Raw genomic sequence first — 22,268 nt, 5'->3', positions numbered from 1 at the left:
CGTATGTCTGCATTTTGTTTTACTTAGCTGTGTATGTAGTGTATATAAAGGACAAATGAATCCTAGTTTACAACATCTAGTCTTTCTAGATGTTAAAGAGGTTGCCAGTGTATGACAAAAGTAGTTAGTAAACAAATGCGTTGTGTATGCTTTGTGTTTAAGCTCATAGGAGAGACTATTCTGAAAACAACTAGAGGAAGTGAAATTGTTAAAATCCCCTCTAAGCATTACAGATGCTTATACTTCCCACTAGGTTGATAGAGATGAGAAGAGGAAGGGTGCTAAGCCAGAATATTCTTTCAGTGCTACTATGTATGTAGTGAGCAAATTTTAAATAAATCCTTACTTGAGACATCTAGTCTTCTGGATGTTTCAAAGTGAACATGTTAGAAGTGGAGTTGCAACACCTTTTGTTGTTAATTTATGGGAATGTTTGTATTTTGGGAATGGAGTTGTTAAACTTGATGTCTTGGAGAGTATACTGACTTTTCACTGCGTTCACTAGGGGATGGGGATGGGGGCAGGGAAGGAAGCGAGGAGAAAATGGTTCTGTGCCCATGAGTCTTCAAAGTTCTGTATGTGCATTTTAGTTAACATTGCTGTATGTCAAAGGATAAACAAGTCATAATACCCAAAGTATATTAAAAGTAGAGGTAGTAAATACTCCTTTTATGAATGCCCTTTTGTTAGTTTTTAGGAAGGACTGTTCTGGGATTGTCTGTCAATCACCTCTTAGAGCCAGGTGTAGTCCTAGACTTGGTCATTAAAATGGTGGAGGGAGCAGAGGAGGGGTGAAAGGAAGGGCTTTTTCCTAGTTCTCTCCACATAGAGAAGACCATTTTAGGTTATAACCATAGATCTGTGTGTGCATTGTTATGAAGTGCCTGTGTTTGTTGTGGGCAAGTTTCATTATTTTGTAACACCTAAACTTTTTGGATGTCCTGAGGTGACAATGTGTGATAAAATGTACAGCTAGTAAATCAACACATTTATAAGTTTCTTTTTGTTATTGTTGATAGGAAAGAAACATCTTGGACATAGAATTGTTATGCTGTCTTTGAAATGTCAGGACTCACTAGGTTGGTAGCAGAGGGGCAGAAGGAAGTATAGAGGGAGAGATGTATGTGGATGTGTTCATTCTTCTATTGTAATAACCGTTATTGTGTGTGCATCTCTTTCAATGGAAACATAATAGTCTAGACTGGATAATGAATTATTTTAGAAGCATTATATATTGTGTACTCTTACTTAGGTCTGTTTTAGTTGCACATTAAGGGAATGCAATGTTTTAATTGTAACCCTGCCAGTATCTTTATCTAGAGGCCTGTTGCCATTTTTGTCTTTTCTGAATTTTTTGTCACCAAGAAAGGCAGGATAACATTTTTTTCTTTCAGATGGAGTTGGCATGGTGTATTCTTGGTTATCAAAATACTCATAGTTTGGGGGCTTTGAAATGGTAAATACTCATGGTGTATAAAAAAGCATGATACAGGGGCACCTGGGTGGCTCAGTGGGTTAAGCCTCTGCCTTCGGCCCAGGTCATGATCCCAGTGTCCTGGGATTGAGCCCCGCCTCAGGCTCTCTGCTCAGCCTATGATCTTAATTACATTAAAATGCTTACTTTTGTAGATACACACATGGGACCTAGAAGTCAAACTGTAAACTGCTTGTGATTATGGGTGACTTTGTTCTTTGCTTCTTGTGGTTTTCAATTTCCTTTTATGCACATGTTAACTTTTAAAAAATAAATTTTTTAAAACCTAAAAAATGTTTGTTTTCTTTCTTTCTTTTGCTTACTTTCTTTTATTTGCTTTCTTTCAAAGTTTATTTCTTTGAAAAATGGTTTGCTTTCTATTTAGCCCATCTGGTGTCATAAGAAAACTCACTTTTGGGGCTTCCGGGTGGCTCAGTGGGTTATGCCTCTGGTTTTGGCTCAAGTCATGATCTCAGGGTCCTGGGATTGAGCCCCGCATCAAAATCTGTGCTCAGCGGGGCGTCTGCTAACATTATTAATTTCATAATTAAAATTTCAAAAACAGATATGTATATAGTACATTGATTTGTTTTTTCATATTTAATATACAACAATGGGTATATACATGGCACAAAAAAAATGAGGGATCATAATTGAAACCCGGAGTCCTAGCCCAGTCCCATACTACTTCTCACAAATCTGTTACCTCCTTATCACTGAGTAACATGGTCTGTGTTCTTTATTTATCTTTAGAAATTTTCTCATGACTTACAGCTAGGATGGCTAAGAGTGCAGATCAAATTCACCATCCTGTCACTACTCGTATCATTTTAAATTTTTTACTTCTGGGACATTTAAAAGATATGTTGCAACTTCTTCTTTTTTTTTTTTTTTCCTAACTGGTTAACATGCTGCCTCTTGATTTGCCTCTCAGATGAAGAAAATTCCTCCATCTACAATTCTTTCTCCTTCCCATCAATCCTTTTCTGGCAGTTATAATCTTTATTTTCATGTTGCCTAGGTTGACTAAAATTTACACTGCTGAATATTGACATTTCCAGCCAAGATGAAAAACAATAAATGTTAAAATTCTATGACGTAGAACCATGGTACTTGCATAGGCAGCAGTATCCCGATCTGTGGGTCAGTGTCCTAGCTCTGAGCTACTCAAGAATGGAACTCACATGTTCCTGAAATGGATTCTCTCTTCTTATTCATCATCAAGGTCTCAAAGGTGTGATTTGTTACAGTTAGTTTATACTCAAATCGGGTTTGTATTTTTCCAGATTTTCTATTTCATCTTTTCACCTTTATGCCGTCCTTATTGACTGAAGTAAAGAGAACTTTCTTTAGCGTGGACTATTTATTCCATACATACTTTTTGGTATCTAATTGGTTCCTTTTCTTCAAGACTATTTTTCCTTTAGATGTCACACAACTTATGTTCTTATTATATTAATAATAATAATATGTTCAGACAACATCCTTAAAAAGAAACGAAGATAGAGTAAGAGGCAGGCAGGCAGGAAGATGCACAGAGCGTGGAAGACACAGGAGGAGAGACAACATAGGAGGTAAAATTTCTGTCTGGTGGTCTTAGGAAACAGAGAATTTTAGGTTTGAATCATATTTTACAATCAAAATGTTAAAGATACACCACAATTTTATTTGTAGACTCCACTCTGATGAAAATTTGATGCAGTTCTCCTGAACTTTCTCTCTAGAAACTTAATGCTCTGCATTTCAAAGTTATGTATCAAGGGGAAGGTTTAATTAGTTATATTTTCCACCCATTCTTAAGGGCACTAGGCAATCCTTTTATTGTGAAATTTGTGGGGTGTTTTTCCCCCTCAGCTTTTCTAAATGACTTCTCTGCCTGCTGTAGGTATTTGTCCTTCTCCTTCTTTTCCCCTTTTCTCCACAGCTCAAATTCATGCCATTCATATATGGACACTATTGGAATGCTGCATTAGGCTGTTTTTCTCTCAAAATCAATCTCTCTTAGTCTTCTTAACTCTGAATAAAATTTCCTTTTTTTTTCATTTTTTAATATTTAAAAATTTTTAATTTACATAATGAGAATACAATTTTTAAACTCTCTTCCCCACCCCATCCTACTTTTTTGGTAGTTCATTTTGTATAATATTCTGGCATTATATAACAAATACATTCTTGAGTCATTCTGAAAATATGAATTTGAAATGTTTAAATTTTCTCTTGAAGCCTGCAATTCTAATTGTTTTCATTCCTTTCATGCTATTAGTTCTTCTTGGTCATTCCTTACCCTGCTGCTGATTTGCATCATGCGTGTAGCAATAAGAAGATAATTTAGATTCTGGAACCAGCATCTACCATAGGATCTCTAATTCTTTCAGGAATTGTGATAAATTTCTGTTGAGGTATGTAGTTCTCCACTGACCTGAGTAAAGTCTGTCCTCTGGTTAATCTCTGTCCTCAGTGGAATCTAAAATGGACAGATACAGGATATGGGACCAAGAGTGTGAGTGGAGGGGTGTCACCTATTCCACTTGTTCCATATATGGAATTCCTAGAAACCACTCTCAATCCCTGCTCCCCCCCCCAACCTTTCTGCCTGTCTTGCTTTTTCCAGAGCTGGATCCAGGAGCCTTTCCAGATGACCTGCCTGGCCACTTCCTCCTCTGCTTCATCAGTAAAGAAGTGCCCACCATCTCTTATTCTCCTATAAATAGATTTAATTCTGTTACCCACTGTGCTTCCCATCTCCAGGAGACTCCTACATCCCCAGGTTTCTTGGCTGTGGCAAGTACATTTAATGACTCTCATTTCTAAGTGGGTCTAAAGATGGACACATGTTGATACATGGGCTCAGATTCCTCTTCAACAATTACCTTTGTTCCTATTTTATCCATTCCTCTCTGGAATTTTCATTTTCTATTTTTTGATGAAACATATTATTTTGAAGCTACTGCCTATTTAGAAATAGCACAATAATTTTCAATTAAATAATGTCTTTTAAAAACGTATTACTTATTCTGTCACCATTTCTTCTTAAATCTCTTGTTTCCATTCTAGGCTTAGTTTCGTCTTGGCATAAACCATGTGTAATATGTTCTACCATAGTCTACTAGTAGTAAACATTCTTGTGTGTTCTTTTGTCTGGATATGCTCTTTTTATCCTTATCTTGAATGATACCTTAGTGGCATCTGAACACCTAAATTGTTATCACTGAGCACATGGGAAATGTTCTCTAGGGTCTGGTCTGTATCGTAAACGTGAATCCTGACACTGATCTAAATTTTAGTCACGTTATGTTTAGAATTACTACCTTTCTCTCTGCTTTAATATGCTTTGCTTTAATTTTCTCCTTTTTTTACTATAATGTACTCATATAAGGAGTTCTTACTTATGTGTGTGTGTACATGCATGTGTGTATGGAGAGAGAGATCCATGTATCTCCCTTTCAATATATTTATGGAGAGAATAACTTAAGCTTCCTTAGTGTGAAGATTGATATTTTTCAAAAGCTCTATAAAATTATTATTTTAATGCTGGCTCTTGAAAATTTCTTATTTCATTTTGTTTAATTTATACTATAATTTTCCATTCTATTTTGGTGTCTCTTATCCCATTTTTTCCTATTTCTTGTATTCTTTTAGAAATGATAGTTATTAGATGTGATGGAACCACGAGCTAATTATACAGTGGTAACTGCAGTGCAATATATAGATGGATAAAATCAATATATATACAATGCTGTATGTGGAATAAATGTAAATGAATATGGGGGAATCCCTATGGGACGTGTTGAGGTCAGTTGATCCAGGGCTCCTCACTTACTTTTTAGACTTTATAAAGATACTCTTCAGTTTTGCCCTTTTTTCTAAGTATTCTGCTGAATTTTTAACTTACAAGAACTGTATTTTAACTTGCATAAATTCTAGTGGTTATATTACCCATCTCCTTCCCAGTTTCCCTGGTGTTTAACTTTTTAATATATTTTGTTTTTTAGTTTGTAAGCTAAGTCATTGTAGAGTATTTTCTGTTAATCCCCCCCAATGTTCTTAGATTCATTGTCTATGCCTCCCCTTTTTTTGTTGTTGTTTTTATTTTAATTCCAGCATAGTTAGCACAGAGTGTTAGATTAGTTTCAGGTGTACAATAGAATGAGCAGTTCAGCAATTCTATACATCCCTCAGTGCTCATAGTGATAAGTGTACTCTTTAGTCCCATTGCCTATTCCCTCCTTCCCCTCCACCGGACCTCCACTCTGGTCACCATCAGTTGGCTCTGTATAGTTTGTTTCTTGGTTTCTCTCTCCCTATTTTTTTCCTTGTTCATTTTGTTTTTTTAAATTCTTCCTGGGGTACATCTGGGTGGCTCAGTCAGTTAAGCATCTGCCTTCAGCTCAGCTCATGTTGCCTAGGTCCTGGGGTTGAGTCCTGCATCAGGCTCCTTGCTCAGCAGGGAGTCTTCTTCTTCAGCCTGCTGCCCCCACTGCTTGTGCATGTTCTCTCTCTCTCTCTCTCTCTCACACACACACACACAAATAAATAAATAAAATATTTAAAAAAATTAAAATAATAAATTCTACCCTTTGGGAGTTATATGGTATTTATCTTTCTCCAGTTTCTTTCACTTAACATTATATTCTCTAGCTCCATCCATGCTATGCACATGGCAAGATTTCATTGTTTTTATAGCTTAATATTAATCCATTGTGTGTAATAAGTATGCACACACACACATACATATATGTACACACACACATGCACACACATATACCTTCTTTATCCATTCATCTATCTGTGGACACTGGCTGCTTCCATTCCTTGGCTATTGTAAATAATGCTACAATAAACATAGGAGTGCATGTATCCTTTGAATTAGTTTTTTTGTATTTTGGGAGTAAACACCCAATACTGTGATTACTGGATCACAAGGTAGTATTGTCTTTAACTTTGTATGGAACTTTCATAATGTTTTCCACAGTGGCTGCACTATGAAGGCTTGATTGTAGAGCAGGTGGCTCTGTAGAGCAGGTGGATTTGATCATATTAATATTCTGGTTTGACAGTGTAAGTTCAGACTCTGACTTCTTGGTAGCATAGGCCAGAAGTTTGTTTGTTTGTTTGTTTTCCATAAGTGACAATTTACTTTTTATTCTCTTACCCCTCCTAGAGAACCTTGACCTTGAGTGTGTATTAACCTCCCTCATGGTTTCTTGATCAGTGGCTGGAGCTCTGTCTCCTGTCACTTGGGGCAGACTCAGGTGAATCTGTGTAGAAATCTCATTTGCAGTTCTCTGGTATGTGCAAAGGTAAAGCCATATTTTATAATTTTCTTCCATATTATCCATCATTGTAGGATCTTTTGGTAGAAAAGGGTCTTATTCGGTTCACCATGCCATCAGAGCATTCTTAAGAATAGGTTACAAATAGAATTTTCTGTTTCCCCACACATAAAGATTTTTGTTCTAGATTTGGCTTTTTCTTTAAATGGCTAGATTGCAAGTACTTAAGGCTTTGTGGGTCATACAGTCCTGTATCTACTCTGTAGTTATAGCATGAAAGCAGCCATAAATAATACACAAGATAACTGATTTAGGCTGTATTTCAATAAACCTTCATTTATAAAATCAGCAACTGGGCTGGATTTTTCCCATAGGTCATATTTTGCTGACCTCTGGCTAAGTGAAATTTTTATTCTGATTCTCTAAACAGAAATCAGGAATATATGTTTCTTTATAAGAACATATGAATTTACAAGAGTTTTTTTTTTAATGTGTACAAGTCCAAATATATGCAAATGGGTATAATAGTGTCTGTGCATGAGTATATGGATATAGGTAAGAGTGTGTTGGATGGGATTATGTACATGCGCCAGTGATTTTTTTCCTCTGGAGAAAGTCTATATCTTTTTGCAAATGTTTGAAAATCCAAGGCTTGAAAGATATTAATGACATCATGCAAATATTTCCAAATTCTGAAACTCAAGAATTTGCTGATAAGCTTTTATCTTAACACATTCTCTTTCCAGCATAAAAATAAATCATTGCATTTTAAATGATTTTAATACTCTGGTCCCCCTTTTCACCTGAATGTGGGCAAGGAAGGGAGATCAGGTGGGAGAGAAGTGAAAAGCAGTTAGATAAGACAAGAACATCATTTTTGGTTAATTTTAAAGCCATGCCATGCCATTTAAAGAACTTAAGGTCAACTTATTGAACAAAATACTTGTCTCTCACTAATTTAAACTGCTATTTTTAACCTCCTATCAGCAAAACCACATACTTGATGTTCAACTTGTGATGCAGAGTTCAAACCACCAATCTGGACTGACTACTATGTTCACCATTAATTGTTGGCTCCAAAAATAAAAAAATTGCGTAATTTTAAAAAAATTACACAATTTAAAAAAAAATTTTAAGTACATTTGTAGATAGACACATCAGAAGCTCAGACAGAAATTTTAAAAGAAATTTTAAAAAAATTTTTTTAAAAAATTAAAAAAATTTTTTTTAAAAAAAGCTATATGTAATCATAGCTTTATCTTTTGAATGCAATACACACTTCTCTTTCTTTCTCCTTCCTTCCTTTCTTCTTTCCTTCCTTCCTCTTTCTTTCTTTCTTTCTTTTTCTTTTTCACTTGGGCTAAGATAGATCTACTAGTAAATGCAGGTGTTTATTTCTGACTTTTCTCCAAAGTTTCTGTGTAAGGTGATTGAATCGGATAGGTCATCACTAGCAGGTATTTTTTTGCTTAAGTTGTTTCTTTTTTTTTTTTAATAATCATTTTTTAAAATTTATTTTCAGCATAACAGTATTCATTGTTTTTGTACCACACCCCCTGCTCCATGCAATCCGTGCCCTCTCTAATACCCACCACCTGGTTCCCCCAACCTCCCACCCCCCACCTCTTCAAACCCTTCAGATTGTTTTTCAGAGTCCCTAGTCTCTCATTGTTCACCTCCCCTTCCAATTTCCCCCAAATGCCTTCTCCTAACTCTCCATGTCCTCCATGCTATTTGTTATGCTCCACAAATAAGTGAAACCATATGATAATTGACTCTCTCTGCTTGACTTATTTCACTCAGCATCATCTCTTCCAGTCCCGTCCATGTTGATACAAAAGTTGGGTATTTATCCTTTCTGATGGAGGCATAATACTCCATAGTGTATATGGACCACATCTTCCTTATCCATTCGTCCATTGAAGGGCATCTTGGTTCTTTCCACAGGTTGGCAACCGTGGCCATTGCTGCTATAAACATTGGGGTACAGATGGCCCTTCTTTTCACTACATCTGTATCTTTGGGGTAAATGCCCAGTAGTGCAATTGCAGGGTCATAGGGAAGCTCTATTTTTAATTTCTTGAGGAATCTCCACACTGTTCTCCAAAGTGGCTGCACCAACTCGCATTCCCACCAACAGTGGAAGATGGTTCCCTTCTCTCCACATCCCCTCCAACACATGTTGTTTCCTGTCTTGCTAATTTTGGCCATTCTAACTGGTGTAAGGTGATATCTCAATGTGGTTTTAATTTGAATCTCCCTGACGGCTAGTGATGATGAACATTTTTTCATGTGTCTGATAGCCATTTGTATGTCTTTATTGGAGAGTGTCTGTTCATATCTTCTGCCCATTTTTTTATATGATTGTCTGCTTTGTGTGTGTTGAGTTTGAGGAGTTCTTTGTAGATCCTGGATATCAACCTTTTGTCTGTACTGTCATTTGCAAATAGCTTCTCCCATTCTGTTGGTTGCCTCTTTGTTTTGTTGACTGTTTCCTTTGCTGTGCAGAAGCTTTTGATCTTGATGAAGTCCCAAAAGTTGATCTTCACTTTTGTTTCCTTTGCCTTTCGAGACATACCTTGAAAGAAGTTGCTGTGGCTGATATCAAAGAGGTTACTGCCTATAATCTCCTCTAGGATTCTGATGGATTCCTGTCTCACGTTGAGGTCATTTATCCATTATGAGTTTATCTTTGTGTACGGTGTAAGAGAATGGTCGAGTTTCATTCTTCTACATATAGCTGTCCAGTTTTCCCAGCACCATTTATTGAAGAGACTGTCTTTTTTCCACTGTATATTTTTTCCTGTTTTGTCGAAGATTATTTGAGCACAGAGTTGAGGGTCCATATCCAGGCTCTCGACTCTGTTCCACTGGTCTGTGTGTCTGTTTTTATGCCAGTACCATGCTGTCTTGGTGATCACAGCTTTGTAGTAAATCTTGAAATCAGGTAATGTGATGCCGCCAGTTTTATTTTTGTTTTTCAATATTTCCTTAGCGATTCAGGGTCTCTTCTGATTCCATACAAATTTTAGGATTATTTGCTACAGCTCTTTGAAAAATACCAGTGTTCTGGATTTTTCCATTTTTTTGAGGGAGGCTTGGATGGCTATGTATTTCCCCCTTAGGGCCGTCTTTGCTGTATCCCATAGGTTTTGGACCGAAGTGTCTTCATTCTCATTGGTTTCCATTAATTGTTTCAGTTCTTCTTTGATCTCCTGGTTGATCCAAGCATTCTTAAGCAAGGTGGTCTTTAGCTTCCAGGTGTTTGAGTTCCTTCCGAACTTTTCCTTGTGATTGAGCTCCAGTTTCAAAGCATTGTGATCTGAGAATGTGCAGGGAATAATCTCAGTCTTTTGGTATCGGTTGAGTCCTGATTTGTGACCCAGTATGTGGTCTATTCTTGAGAAGGTTCCATGTGCACTTGAGAAGAATGAGTTTTCTGTTGTTTTAGGGTGGAATGTTCTGTATATATCTATGAGGTCCATCTGGTCCAATGTGTCATTCAATGCTCTTGTTTCTTTATTGATTTTCTGCTTCAATGATCTGTCTATTTCTGAGAGAGGCGTGTTAAGATCTCCTACTATTAATGTATTCATACCAATATGACTCTTTATCTTGATTAACAGTTTTCTTATGTAATTGGCTGCTCCCATATTGGTGGCATGGATATTTACAATTGTTAGATCATCTTGGTGGATAGTCCCTTTAAGAGTGATGTAGTGTCCTTCTGTATCTCTGACTACAGTCTTTAGTTTAAAATCTAATTTATCTGATACAAGAATCGCTACCCCGGCCTTCTTTTGAGGCCCATTGGCATGAAAGATTCTTCTCCATCCCTTCACTTTCAGTCTGGGTGTATCTTTAGGTTCAAAATGGGTCTCTTGTAGACAACATATGGACGGGTCCTGTCGTTTTATCCAATCTGCAACCCTGTGTCATTTTATGGGTGCATTTAGGCCATTCACATTGAGAGTGATTATTGATAGATACGTTTTTATTGACATCGTGTTACCTTTGAAGTCTTTCTTTCTGTAGATTGTCTCTATATTCCTGTTCAATGCTATTCTTAGGATTTTTCCTCTTTTATAGAACCCCCCTTAATATTTCCTGCAGTGTTGGCTTGGTGGTTGCATAGTCTTTTAAGCCTTGCTGGTCTTGGAAACTCTTTATCTCTCCATCCATTTTGAATGTCAGTCTTGCTGGATAAACTATTCTTGGCTGCATGTTCTTCTCATTTAGTGCCCTGAATATATCTTGCCAGCCCTTTCTGGCTTGCCAGGTCTCTGTGGACAGGTCTGACGTTATTCTGATGGGCTTTCCTCTGTAAGTAAGGAGCCTCTTTGTCCTAGCAGCTTTCAAGAAATTATATCTACAATTATGATTCCTCAATTTGACTATGAGGTGCCTTGATGTTTTTCTGGAATCTATAATCTTGGGTGGAGATCGTTCAGCCTCTAGTACATGAATGCTGGTTCCATTTGTGAGACTGGGAAAATTTTCATGAAGAACTTGTTCCACTATATCTTCTAGACTTCTTTCTTTCTCCTCCCCTTCAGGGATTCCAATAATTCTGACGTTGAACGTTTCATGGCATCATTTATTTCCCTGATTCTGTTTTTGTGGCTTCTAAGCTGTTTGTTTCAGGCTTCCTCCTGATCCTTTCTCTCTATCTGTTTGTCCTCCAGATCACTAATTCTATCTTCTGTCTCAGTTACCCTAGCTTTGAGAGAATTTAGATTAGATTGGAACTCATTGAGAGCATTGTGAACCTCAACCCTGGTAGCTTTCCACTCTGCCCTAACATCGTGAACATCATCCGTGGTCGCTTTCAGTTCTGCCCTAATCAATTCCGTTTGGTCATCCATGACTTTCTCCAACCTAGCTATTGCCTGGATAATTGTTAGCCTGAATTCTCTTTCCTACATGTTGTCTATGTTGCAGAAGGCCTATCCTCTGTATTTTTCTTCTGTTGGGCATTCCTCCTTCTAGTCATTTTGGTGAGAGATGGCTGAATGGATGTAGCTGGATATATTGACCGTGGTGCAGTCAAGGTGCACCATGGAACACTTCTGAGCAATCAGGATTCCCCACCCAAACGAGAGAAAAAAGAAAAGAAAAAGAAAAAAAGATAGAGAGACAGGAAAGAAAGGGAAGATAAAAGAGAAGGTTCAGCCCAAATGGGCCCCAAGGTAAAGTTTATGAAGTATACAAACAAAAACAGACAAACCAAAAGACTGATAAAAGTATATGACAAGAGAAAAAAAAATATATATATATAAGCAAATAAAGGAAGAACCTCGTCAAAAAGAACCCCAAGTGTAAGATTTATATACTATCAGGACAAACACAAAAACACAGAAACACTGGTGAAAGAAAAAGATGGGAGAGTGGTTATAAATTCTCAGTGTGGGCGAGGAAGGTTGTGTTGATTCTTCCTGGATGTATCTTGATATCTTTGTTAAAGGATTCAACTTTCCTAAGATAAAGAGGGATTAAAAATTGGTTTACCAAAAAAAATTAAAAAAAAAATTGGTTTACCTATAGGGGTAGCATTGATTGGGGAAAGTGGATTACTTTGAAGTTTAACTCTATATGAATATTAGAAAATAAAAGTAAAAAAGGAATAAACTAAACTAAAATTAAAAAAAAGAAATTTAGGGACGCCTGGGTGGCTCAGTTGGTTAAGCGGCTGCCTTCGGCTCGGGTCATGATCCCAGCGTCCTGGGATCGAGTCCCACATCGGGCTCCTTGCTCGGCGGGGAGCCTGCTTCTCCCTCTGCCTCTGTCTGCCTGTGCTCGCTCGCTCTCCCTCTGTCGCTGAAAAATAAAATCTTTAAAAAAAAAAAAATTTTAAAAATAGAAATGCAAAAGAAAAACACAGGTGTATGTATCAAAAAGTTCAGGTTAGAAGGTTATTATGGAATTTGATGTACTGGACATCTCACTGTGATAGTAAATAGGTTAAAAAATTATCTATATAAAAAAATGAGCCAGAATAGTGGGAACGAATTAAAAATAAAAGTTGTCCTATGAAGTAGTGGTGGTGGTTCTCTTGTAGTCTCTCTCTCTCTCTCTCTCTCTTTTTTTTTTTCTTTCTTTCCTGGTTGGTTTTCTGGGGGAGGGGCCTGCCACGTGGGTTTTCAGTCTCTGAGTTAAGTCCTCCTGCCCCCCCCCCCCAAGGGGATGGGCTCTGAGGAAACTGGTTTTTCCAGGCTTTTGTTCTCTGGAAGTTTTTATGTTTGTTCACTTCTCTCTCTCTCTCTCTCTCTCTCTCTCTCTCTCTCTCTCTCGCCTTGACCGCTTTTGACGGTTTTTGTAGGTTTAGAGGAAAGCAAACTGCACCCTGACCTCCCTCTCAGAGAGAAGCCTCAGTCTGGATGCAGAGCCCAAATAAATTCCCCCTTGGCCACTGGCAGAGCAGGTTCTGAGTCGCAGTCCCTGGGGACGCAGGATTTTTTGCTTGTACCCAAAACCATGGCAGCGGCGGCTGTATGGGGAGCTCCAGACCGCCAGAGAGGTTCCAAGCAGGGATCGCACACTGAGATTTTCCCACTGGCCCGGGCTGGAGTGCCTGGTCTTTCCGGTCCGAGAGCACAGGGCTGGCGCCTATGCGCACCTCTCTCAGGGGAGGGCGTGGGGCGCGACTTGGACTCTGATAGCATGGCACTCGAGTGGGGACTGCAAAAAGGCTGTGCTTCTGCTGGCTGGCAAGGCTCCCAGGCCCTCACGGGAGCCGGACCCCAGGCGCTCTCAGGGATAGTGGACCCCACGCACTGGTGGCTCAGGGACCAAGACCTGGTTTCTCCGCCACACTCTCTCTGGCTCTGCACCAGGGGTGGCTGTCCTGGGTCTGGGGACTTAAGCCCCTGTTCCTAGCCGCCCCGATTCCCACAGTTCCACCCCATGCCCCACCATGATCCTTTGCTCTTTTTGAGTGCTTTCTGCCAGACTGCAAGTTAATGCTGGTCCCTAGACACAGGGCACTCTCCTATTGGGATATTACTTTCCAATGGGTCACCTCTGATGGCTCCCTCCCCCTTTTGTTTATCTTCTGATATTAGTCTGACGTTCCCACTCCGCTTTACCTGCCCACTGGTGTCTTTTGCTCCTGTAGAGATCCAGACGTGTATAATTCTGATCTCAGGCCGATTTCGTGGGTGATCGGAGTTCTTTGGAAGGTAATCAGCTCACTTTAGGGTACAGGTTGAAAGGGCGCCTCCTCCTACTTCCCTGCCATCTTGTCACCTCCCATAAGAGGAGTTTTAATAGGTTGGTTGCCGAGGCCAGAATCAGAATGATATCTCAGGTTTCTCTAACTTAGGCAGTTTCTATAAAACCTGTTCTGTAGACACGGGGAGTGTCATGGTAGATTTTCTTTGGTGTTAAAATGAATTAACCATCATAAATTCCTCCAACTTCAGAAGAAATCAGTAATGTGGGCCACAAATCTTAATCTAAAATTGGATGGACAGTCTTTTATTATAACAGATATGGAGAGGAAGAAATGCCCCAGCTTTGTTCTGTCCGATATGGTGGCCATGAGCCCTGTGTGCCTAGCTGAATTTAAATTTGAATTAAATAAAAAAAAAATTAGTTCCTCAATCACCTTAGCCCATTTTGAGTGCTCAGTAACCACATGTGTCTACTGTATTGGGCAGCACATGCATAGAATTACAAAAAGTTCTATTAGCCAACAGTGTCTCAGATCTTTGCCCAGACCACAAACTGCGGCTATTGTTCCTCCCTTAGTGCAAGACATGGATGTTTGTGTCCTCGGATGACTATGTCCATCTTTAAGAAACAAAAGAATGTATTAAAACTCACTTGGAAGTAGAAGAACTATAAGAAACCCTTCAGGCAAAAGATGGTGGAGGCATTGAACAAGAGTTTGAGAGAGGTGGGGAGGTTAAAGGAAGGAATTAGGAAACACTAAAACCATTCTGTGCCTTGAGTCTTGACTGGTCCTGAGCTTCTGTAGAATACACAGCCCCTAGAGGGGTTTTCCTCAGAGATATGGCCACCCCATGACCCCAGAGATGGAAAAGGATGAGAAAAGCAGGTCTCCCTTAATCAGGGACCCTCTCAGTACTCAATGGTGGAGAAAAGGTTAGTCATGTTGGGCCCATGTTTCAAAAGACAAAGTTGTTATATAGCCAGGCTGGCAATACAGGAAATAGTTCAGGCTTTCTGGAAATAGGTGAGGCATAACCACTCTATCTAACAGCAGCTCCTTAGGTACAGGTCCGTGCAGTCAAAGTCAGTGAATGTTTTAACTCTTAAGCTTAAATATTAGAAAGTATCAGTGATATAAGTCTTTTCTGCAGATTTGGTACAGTGGTTCCACCTTCAGCCCTGCTGGCTAGGGGGCCATGCATATGGGGAAAGGAAGAAATCAGAGGCAGATGGCAAAAAGTGTAATTTTAGCTGCTGTCTGAAAGCCACCTGTGAAGGGAATCACCTTTCTCTTCTGGACTCACTTCCAGGTGCAACTTCAGGGGACGATACTGAAGACACTAGCACCGAGTTCACAGACAGTATCGAGGAGGAAGCTGCACACAGTAGCCAGCAAGTAAGTCCAAGTCAGGTTCTGGGTTCCCAGGGTGGCAGGCTCATAGCCCTTTGGGGTCTGGTAGTCTCCTACAGCCCTTGTAAGCCTAGAGTAAGAAGCTATCTTTTTCTCAAAACCACTTCCCTGATGGCTAGTGATGATGAACATTTTTTCATGTGTCTGATAGCCATTTGTATGTCTTTATTGGAGAGTGTCTGTTCATATCTTCTGCCCATTTTTTTATATGATTGTCTGTTTTGTGTGTGTTGAGTTTGAGGAGTTCTTTATAGATCTTGGATATCAACCTTTTGTCTGTGCTGTCATTTGCAAATATCTTCTCCCATTCCATGGGTTGCCTCTTTGTTTTGTTGACTGTTTCTTTTGCTGTGCAGAAGCTTTTGATTTTGATGAAGTCCCAAAATTTCATTTTCGCTTTTGTTTCCTTTGCCTTTGGAGACATATCTTGAAAGAAGTTGCTGTGGCTGATATCGAAGAGGTTACTGCCTATATTCTCCTCTAAGATTCTGATGGATTCCTGTCTCACGTTGAGGTCTTTTATCCATTTTGAGTTTATCTTTGCATACGGTGTTAAGAGAATGGTCGAGTTTCAAGCCATCAGGGAGATTCAAATTAAAACCACATTGAGATCCCACCTTACATCACTTAGAATGGCCAAAATTAGCAAGACAGGAAACAACATGTGCTGGAGGGGATGTGTAGAAGGGGAACCCTCTTACACTGTTTGTGGGAATGCAAGTTGGTGCAGCCACTTTGGAGAACTGTGTGGAGATTCCTCAAGAAATTAAAAATAGAGCTTCCCTATGACCCTGCAATTGCACTACTGGGTATTTACCCCAAAGATACAGATGTAGTGAAAAGAAAGGCCATCTGTACCCCAATGTTTATAGCAGCAATGGCCACGGTCGCCAAACTGTGGAAAGAACCAAGATGCCCTTCAACGGATGAATGGATAACGAAGATGTGGTCCATATACACTATGGAGTATTATGCCTCCATCAGAAAGGATGAAATACCCAACTTTTGTTGCAACATGGATGGGACTGGAAGAGATTATGCTGAGTGAAATAAGTCAAGCAGAGAGAGTCAATTGTCATATGGTTTCACTGATTTGTGGAGCATAACAAATAGCAAGGTGGACAAGGGGAGAGGGAGAGAAGGGAGTTGAGGTGAACCATGACTCTGAAAAACAATCTGAGGGGTCTGAAGGGGCGGGGGGTGGGAGTTTGGGGGAACCAGGTGGTGGGTATTGGAGAGGGCACGTATTGCATGGAACACTGGGTGTGGTGCAAAAATAATGAATACTGTTTCACTGAAAATAAAAAATAATAAATAAATAAATAAACAAATAAACCCACTTCCCAGTCTTCTTTCTACCCTCCCTGAGCTTCCCAGCCACCTTGCCAGCCAACCCCTATCCTCGCTCCACTTTTCTCTCCAATCCACCTTTTCTCCCCCCCTCCTTCTATCTCTTGCTCCTCCTTCCCACCCTCGCCCCTCTGTACCACCTATGTACCACCTATAGTTCTAGCTTCAGAAAAATTTGTACTTACAACAAGACCATGGACAGTTCCCCTCTTGGGTTTTTGTATCAGAAACACACCACAGAAGACAGGGAGTCATCAGAAGGCTGCTGGGGGAGGTGGCAGGCCTAAGATCCACTTCAGGAAAAGTGCTGAGAACCTCCAAGAGGATTGGAAATGCTTCCAAAGCAGGGATCTGTCTTGGTGAAATCTCGTTACACAAAACAGAAGTCTGTTGGACAACCTGACAGACCACCCAGGTTGGGACACATCAGTGACAAGCAGGTGACACTTCAAGAGCAAGCCCCCATCAAACCTCAGAACTTGGTACCCAGGGCTGAAATACTGTTCACAACAGCCATCACTGAAGGTGTAACCAGCAATTCATAAGCTCAAGAGTTGAATGCCTTGGGCCTCAGAGATTAAGTCACTGACAGTGATCCCAGTGCACTCACTGGCACTCCTGTGTGTCTCCACCTTGCCCAGTGACACTTAGCAATCACACCTCCTGCATGGACCATGCCTGTGGGTCTCTGAGTTATTAAGGAGAAAGTGGATCATTTGGTATCTGTCCTTCTGCAGAAGTAGCTGGGCTTTTCCAGAGATAGCTTCCTTGGAGCTATTAGAGAAACTGCTGGGAAAATGAGGCTCTCGGGGTCTGCCTCTATACCTCCTGTATAATAAAAAGAGGAGACCAACAAAAAGAACCTACATGAGCATTCCTCAAATCTCACTGGACTCAGCACAGTCTTTGGCTCTTGAGGACATGAGTAGTTGGTTGTCTGGGATACCTCACGTCCTCAACACCATTTCTTCCCCTTCTACCAAGATCCCCTTTTTGTTGCTCTAGCTGTACCTGACCCTTACTTCTCCCTTAAATTCTTGCATGAATTCCACTTCTCCTTTTGCTTGAACAGCTTCTTCTAAGTTCTCCTAACCAATGCTTGTGACTTTAATTATGTACAGTATTGCCTCTCCGGACAGATTCCTCTGCCTCCCACTCCTCCCACTGAGGGGCTCTGGGGAGAAGAGAGGGATATGCAAGATAAGCAAATGTCCATTCTAAGAGTTAGATTGGGGTATCAGCCAGTCATGTGATTATTGCTGCTGTGGACAGGATTAGTTCCAGAAAAAGTGAACAAGAGGCACAGATGTGAAGACAGCCAAATTCTGATTGACACGATCTTAACTATGAGTAGTCATGTGAGCCCTTTGCTCTAGTTCTCAGTTGTAGGCAAACAGGTTTGTAAAGTTATTCCTTCTCAACCTTCCTTCCTATAGCCTAGCATGGAGCAAATAACCAGATGACATTTTGAGAAGGTCAGTTCTCAAACTAAAGGACTAAACCTTTTGCATTGGGGCAAGTATATTTCCCTTGCAATGGCTGCCCTACTGCTAGGCAGAGATACTTAATGAATTATTTGTTAGCCTTTGGATAGGGCTCATGATGGACAAATATATATACCTGCTGGATGGAGATATCTTGGGTAAGCATAATTTTTTTTCCATCACCTTTCCATGAAAATCAATGTCTAGTTTTGGGTAAGAGGAACCTTATTGTATGAAATCATTGTAAATTCACTTCAGCTTTTCTGGAGTTTGAGGGCGTGACTGTCCGGCTACCAAATAAATAAAGCTTGTTTTGCCATAACTGTTTTGTGTCCAGATTCTCAAAACTGTGTTTGCTGGTTTCTGGTGAAATAGACTCTTACAGTTAGGTTCTAAGTTCCTCTTTGCCGCATCCTTGGAAGGTAAACTTTATTCAACACCAAGCTACCTTCCTACCTCAAGTATACACAGACGTCCCCTAACAAACGCATCCCACATTGTGTTCCTTCCAAGGTAAGAGCTATCTTTTGGCCAAAGCAAGTTGCTTCATCCTTATTTTTAGACTCATTCACATCTGGAAGTCTCAGGTCTGGCTATGTTGGTAATTTTTCCCCAGGTATCTCCCACAAAATCTCATTCTCAAGCAAATGTAAGGTCTCTAATAAATAACTAGGAAATGCCTGTGAAATGAATCAACCATTGCCTTTCTGCATTTGAATGTGTGCAACAGAAAAAAGTTATCAAGTGTCAAATGCAATGATGGAGAAAAAAGTCAGGAGACTTCATGTGAAGAACTTGAAAAAAATTTATCAATACCTTTCACATGTGTGAGAACTGATTTACATTGTGAAATATATGTCATAGGGTAAAAACAAAACAACGTGATTCAAACAGGAGATCAGACTTGCATATGAATTTCTGTAGGGTAAAAGGAAACCCAGCACACACAAAAGAGGTTTAATTTTACCATGGAAGCAATAGAACAAATGAACTAGGAACTGGCCAGTTGGGCGGAAACTGTATGAGATATAATTAACAATAGACCTAAAGGATTTATACTAACACCACACATACTGAAAGCCCTGGGATTTTATTTGGGAAAAAATATAGAAATGTCAACTTTCCATAGATGAGCAAGAAAAACTGATTAAAAAGCTAAATTCTGAGTCATTTTTCATGCATTTACATTTCAGTTTTAAAGATGTTAGCCTAAAGTAAGCTTCCGCTGACTCAGAACCCAAATTAGCTGGGAAACAAATCATAGCTCTATTTTCTAATTTTAAAGTGGGAAATTAGACCAGGTATACCTTCAGGTCCTTTCTGGTGTAGACATTCCATCGTTCTTTATTTTTTTTTAATTTTTAAAGACACTATGTATATTTAAATCAGTGAAAGATACCATACATTCAGAAGGCAGTATAAAAATAGATAGGTATAGATGGAGAACCTGGGTGGCTCAGTCAGTTACTTGGGCATCCAGGTCTTGATGTTAGCTGAGGTCTTGATCTATAGGTCATGAGTTCAGGCCCCATGTTGTGCTCATCGCTGGGTATGGAGCCCACTTAAAAAAAATATATCATTAAAATGAGATTTTTTTTTTTTAGATTTATTTATTTGAGAGAGAGAGCATGAGCAGGGGGTAGGGGGAGAGCGACAAGCAGACTCCCTGCTGATCAGGGAGCCCAACATGGAGCTCGATCCCAGGACCCTGGGATCATGACCTGAGCCGAAGGCAAACACTTGACCAACTGAGCCACCCAGGAGCCAGAAAGTGAGATGTTATTTTTAAAGAGAAAGAACACTTAGTTTTTAGCAAAGAATAAAGTGCCCATATTCAAAGCTGATGGTAATGTATGTTTATTTTTTTAAAGGTTTTATTTATTTGAGAGAGAGAGAGAGCACAAGCAAGGACAGGGGCAGAGGGGAAAGCAGACTCCCCACTGAGCAGGAAACCCAATGTGGGACTCAGTCCCAGGACCCTGAGATCAAGACCTGAGGCTGAAGGTGGATGCCTAACCGACTGAACCACCCAGGTGCCCTGCCAATGTTTATTTTAGTTAAGTTCGTTGGAAAGGGTTTATATAGAAAGGTAACATCTCATAGTTTAAATGATGGGTTGAAGTCCTAAATTTTCAGAAGTGGTTTTATCCAGTCCCCCTTTCTTTATTTTGTCCCAATTACTTGGTGGCCCATGTGGAGATAGGCCAACCTAACTGAGCCTGGTAGGAGAACAAGAGAGGCAAAAGTCAGGCTCAGAACCCGAGAAAGGCCTGGGAAATGAGCAGCTGTGTCTATGCATCTTTCTTCATTCTCTTTCTTTGCAACCTCAATGGCTGTGTTACTGGCAAATTCATGCTGTGAATCGACTCCACCCATGCAGCCTAGATCTTACCAAGCTCCATTATAAGCAGAAGTCTGTGGCTTTGTGTCAGGCCAAGCAGCTCTGTCAGTCATTGATCCATTTAAGTGGCTCTGGGCCCTGTTCTGTTCTATATATTTGTAACCCGAATGAAGGTATAAAGCATGTAATTAATTCTACAAATCATGCCCAGTTGAGTGGCTACTACTTGATTTATGGAGATGCCCATAAAATATTTTGAAGACTTTGATCATTGAGAAATGATTCTGGATAGCCAGAATGAATTTACCAGTGACAAGTACAAGTCACACTGTTAATACAGATAGAAGAAATACCACAAGCCTGCAATAGCTGTGGTAGCGAGGTGGGAAATTGGGAGGTCAACATAGACCCGAAACTAAGTAGAACCCCAAAGTGTAGTCACCGAGAGGAGAAAGAAGCAACATAGCTATGGGATGTATTAAGATTAATATTGGATGGATGGACAAGAAACCCTAGTCATACATGGAGTGGGTTTTCATACTCAGGTTTTGGTTTCTATACTTTTAAGTGTGTGGGGGAAATTGGAAAGGAACCCAAGATGAACAATAAGAAAGTCTTTAAAAAAATTCTTTGAGGAAAAGCTACATGATCTGCTTGAGTTGATGCACTGAAGAGTAACTTCAGGAGTATCCACGGAGCATAGAAAGGTGTTGGGAAGTTGTTTCCACCTTGTTTTCTCCTCAGGTGCTTAGATTTGTAGAGAGAGTTTGCCTGTCAGCATCAGCACAAGAGTGATAAGCAACAAGTGGGCAGGTGGCCTCACTTTAACTTCTCCAAAGTTATGGGGTGTGATTCTCCTGCTGCCAGTGAAATTAAACTGTTGTTTTACCTGTGGCTGAGTGCCTCCTGTCTCAGTCTTCCTTTTTAGGCATGAGGTGCAGGCTTGGCCTTAGGCTCTGAGAGCTAGTGTCTCAAGCCAAGATCTTTATAGTCAAGGACTTGGATGTTGTGGCATCAAGGAAGTTTCCTGTCTTGTAAGAAGCATCTCAGGATGCTTCTCCCGGTTCCCCAGGGAGAAAAGAATCACAGCATCCACACTCTCTGGTCCTGTGTAAACCTCAATTGTTTGCATTTGGGTTTTTATTTATGATGGGCTTGTGTTTTTTTTCTGACCCACATCTGGATGCGGCTCTTCTGCCTATGGCAGCAGTTCCAAACACTGGCTCTCTCGTGTCCTCCCCATCCAGACCAGTCTCCAGGGCCCTTATGGCTGAGGAAGTCCTTAGGATGAGCTCATTTTAGGGCTGTTTTTTTTTGTTCCCATTAATGGCTGCCTTTGCAATCTGATGTTCCTCTTGAATCCTCTCTCATGACCTAACTTCTTTATAAATTATGATTTTCTTTCAGCTCATCAAGGTGGCCTTGGAGAAAAGCCTAGCAGCTGTGCAGACCCAGAATGTATGTCTTCCCCCTCCTTCCTCAGCAGGAGGGAACAATAACAGAGGTCTTCAGGAGGACTGCGATCCGAGATCCACCAACACTTAGAGGAGAAGAGGAGAGCTGAGGGGGAACTGAAAGAGCTAAAGGCTCAAATTGAGGAAGCAGGATTCTCCTCTGTGGCCCACATCAGGTAGAACACTGCCCAGAGGAGGAGAGTCTGCTAATCCGGATGTCACCAGAGGCAAGGGAGTTCACCTCACTGCAACGAAGGCATTTGTGCTGCTCCAGGGCTTCCTGGTCCACATCCCAAGCTCTGTGCATT

At 40.2% G+C, this 22,268-nt stretch overlaps 1 protein-coding gene across 1 annotated transcript in view; it reads left to right on the top strand.

The window, feature by feature from the left end:
- The first annotated feature begins 3,943 nt into the window (after positions 1-3,943).
- The window catches only part of LOC116861547 (myomegalin-like), a 48,198-nt gene continuing 29,873 nt past the window's right edge, over positions 3,944-22,268 (top strand). Inside the window, 4 exon segments of the mRNA XM_032848188.1 lie at positions 3,944-3,974; positions 15,072-15,316; positions 21,914-22,019; positions 22,022-22,137. Of these exon segments, the coding sequence (XP_032704079.1) occupies positions 3,944-3,974; positions 15,072-15,316; positions 21,914-22,019; positions 22,022-22,137 (498 nt within the window).

Source organism: Lontra canadensis, unplaced genomic scaffold (assembly GCF_010015895.1).
Source record: "Lontra canadensis isolate GAN:19392208 unplaced genomic scaffold, GSC_riverotter_1.0 scaffold200, whole genome shotgun sequence".
Lineage (NCBI taxonomy): Eukaryota > Metazoa > Chordata > Mammalia > Carnivora > Mustelidae > Lontra > Lontra canadensis.
This window is presented reverse-complemented; position numbering and strand designations above follow the sequence as displayed.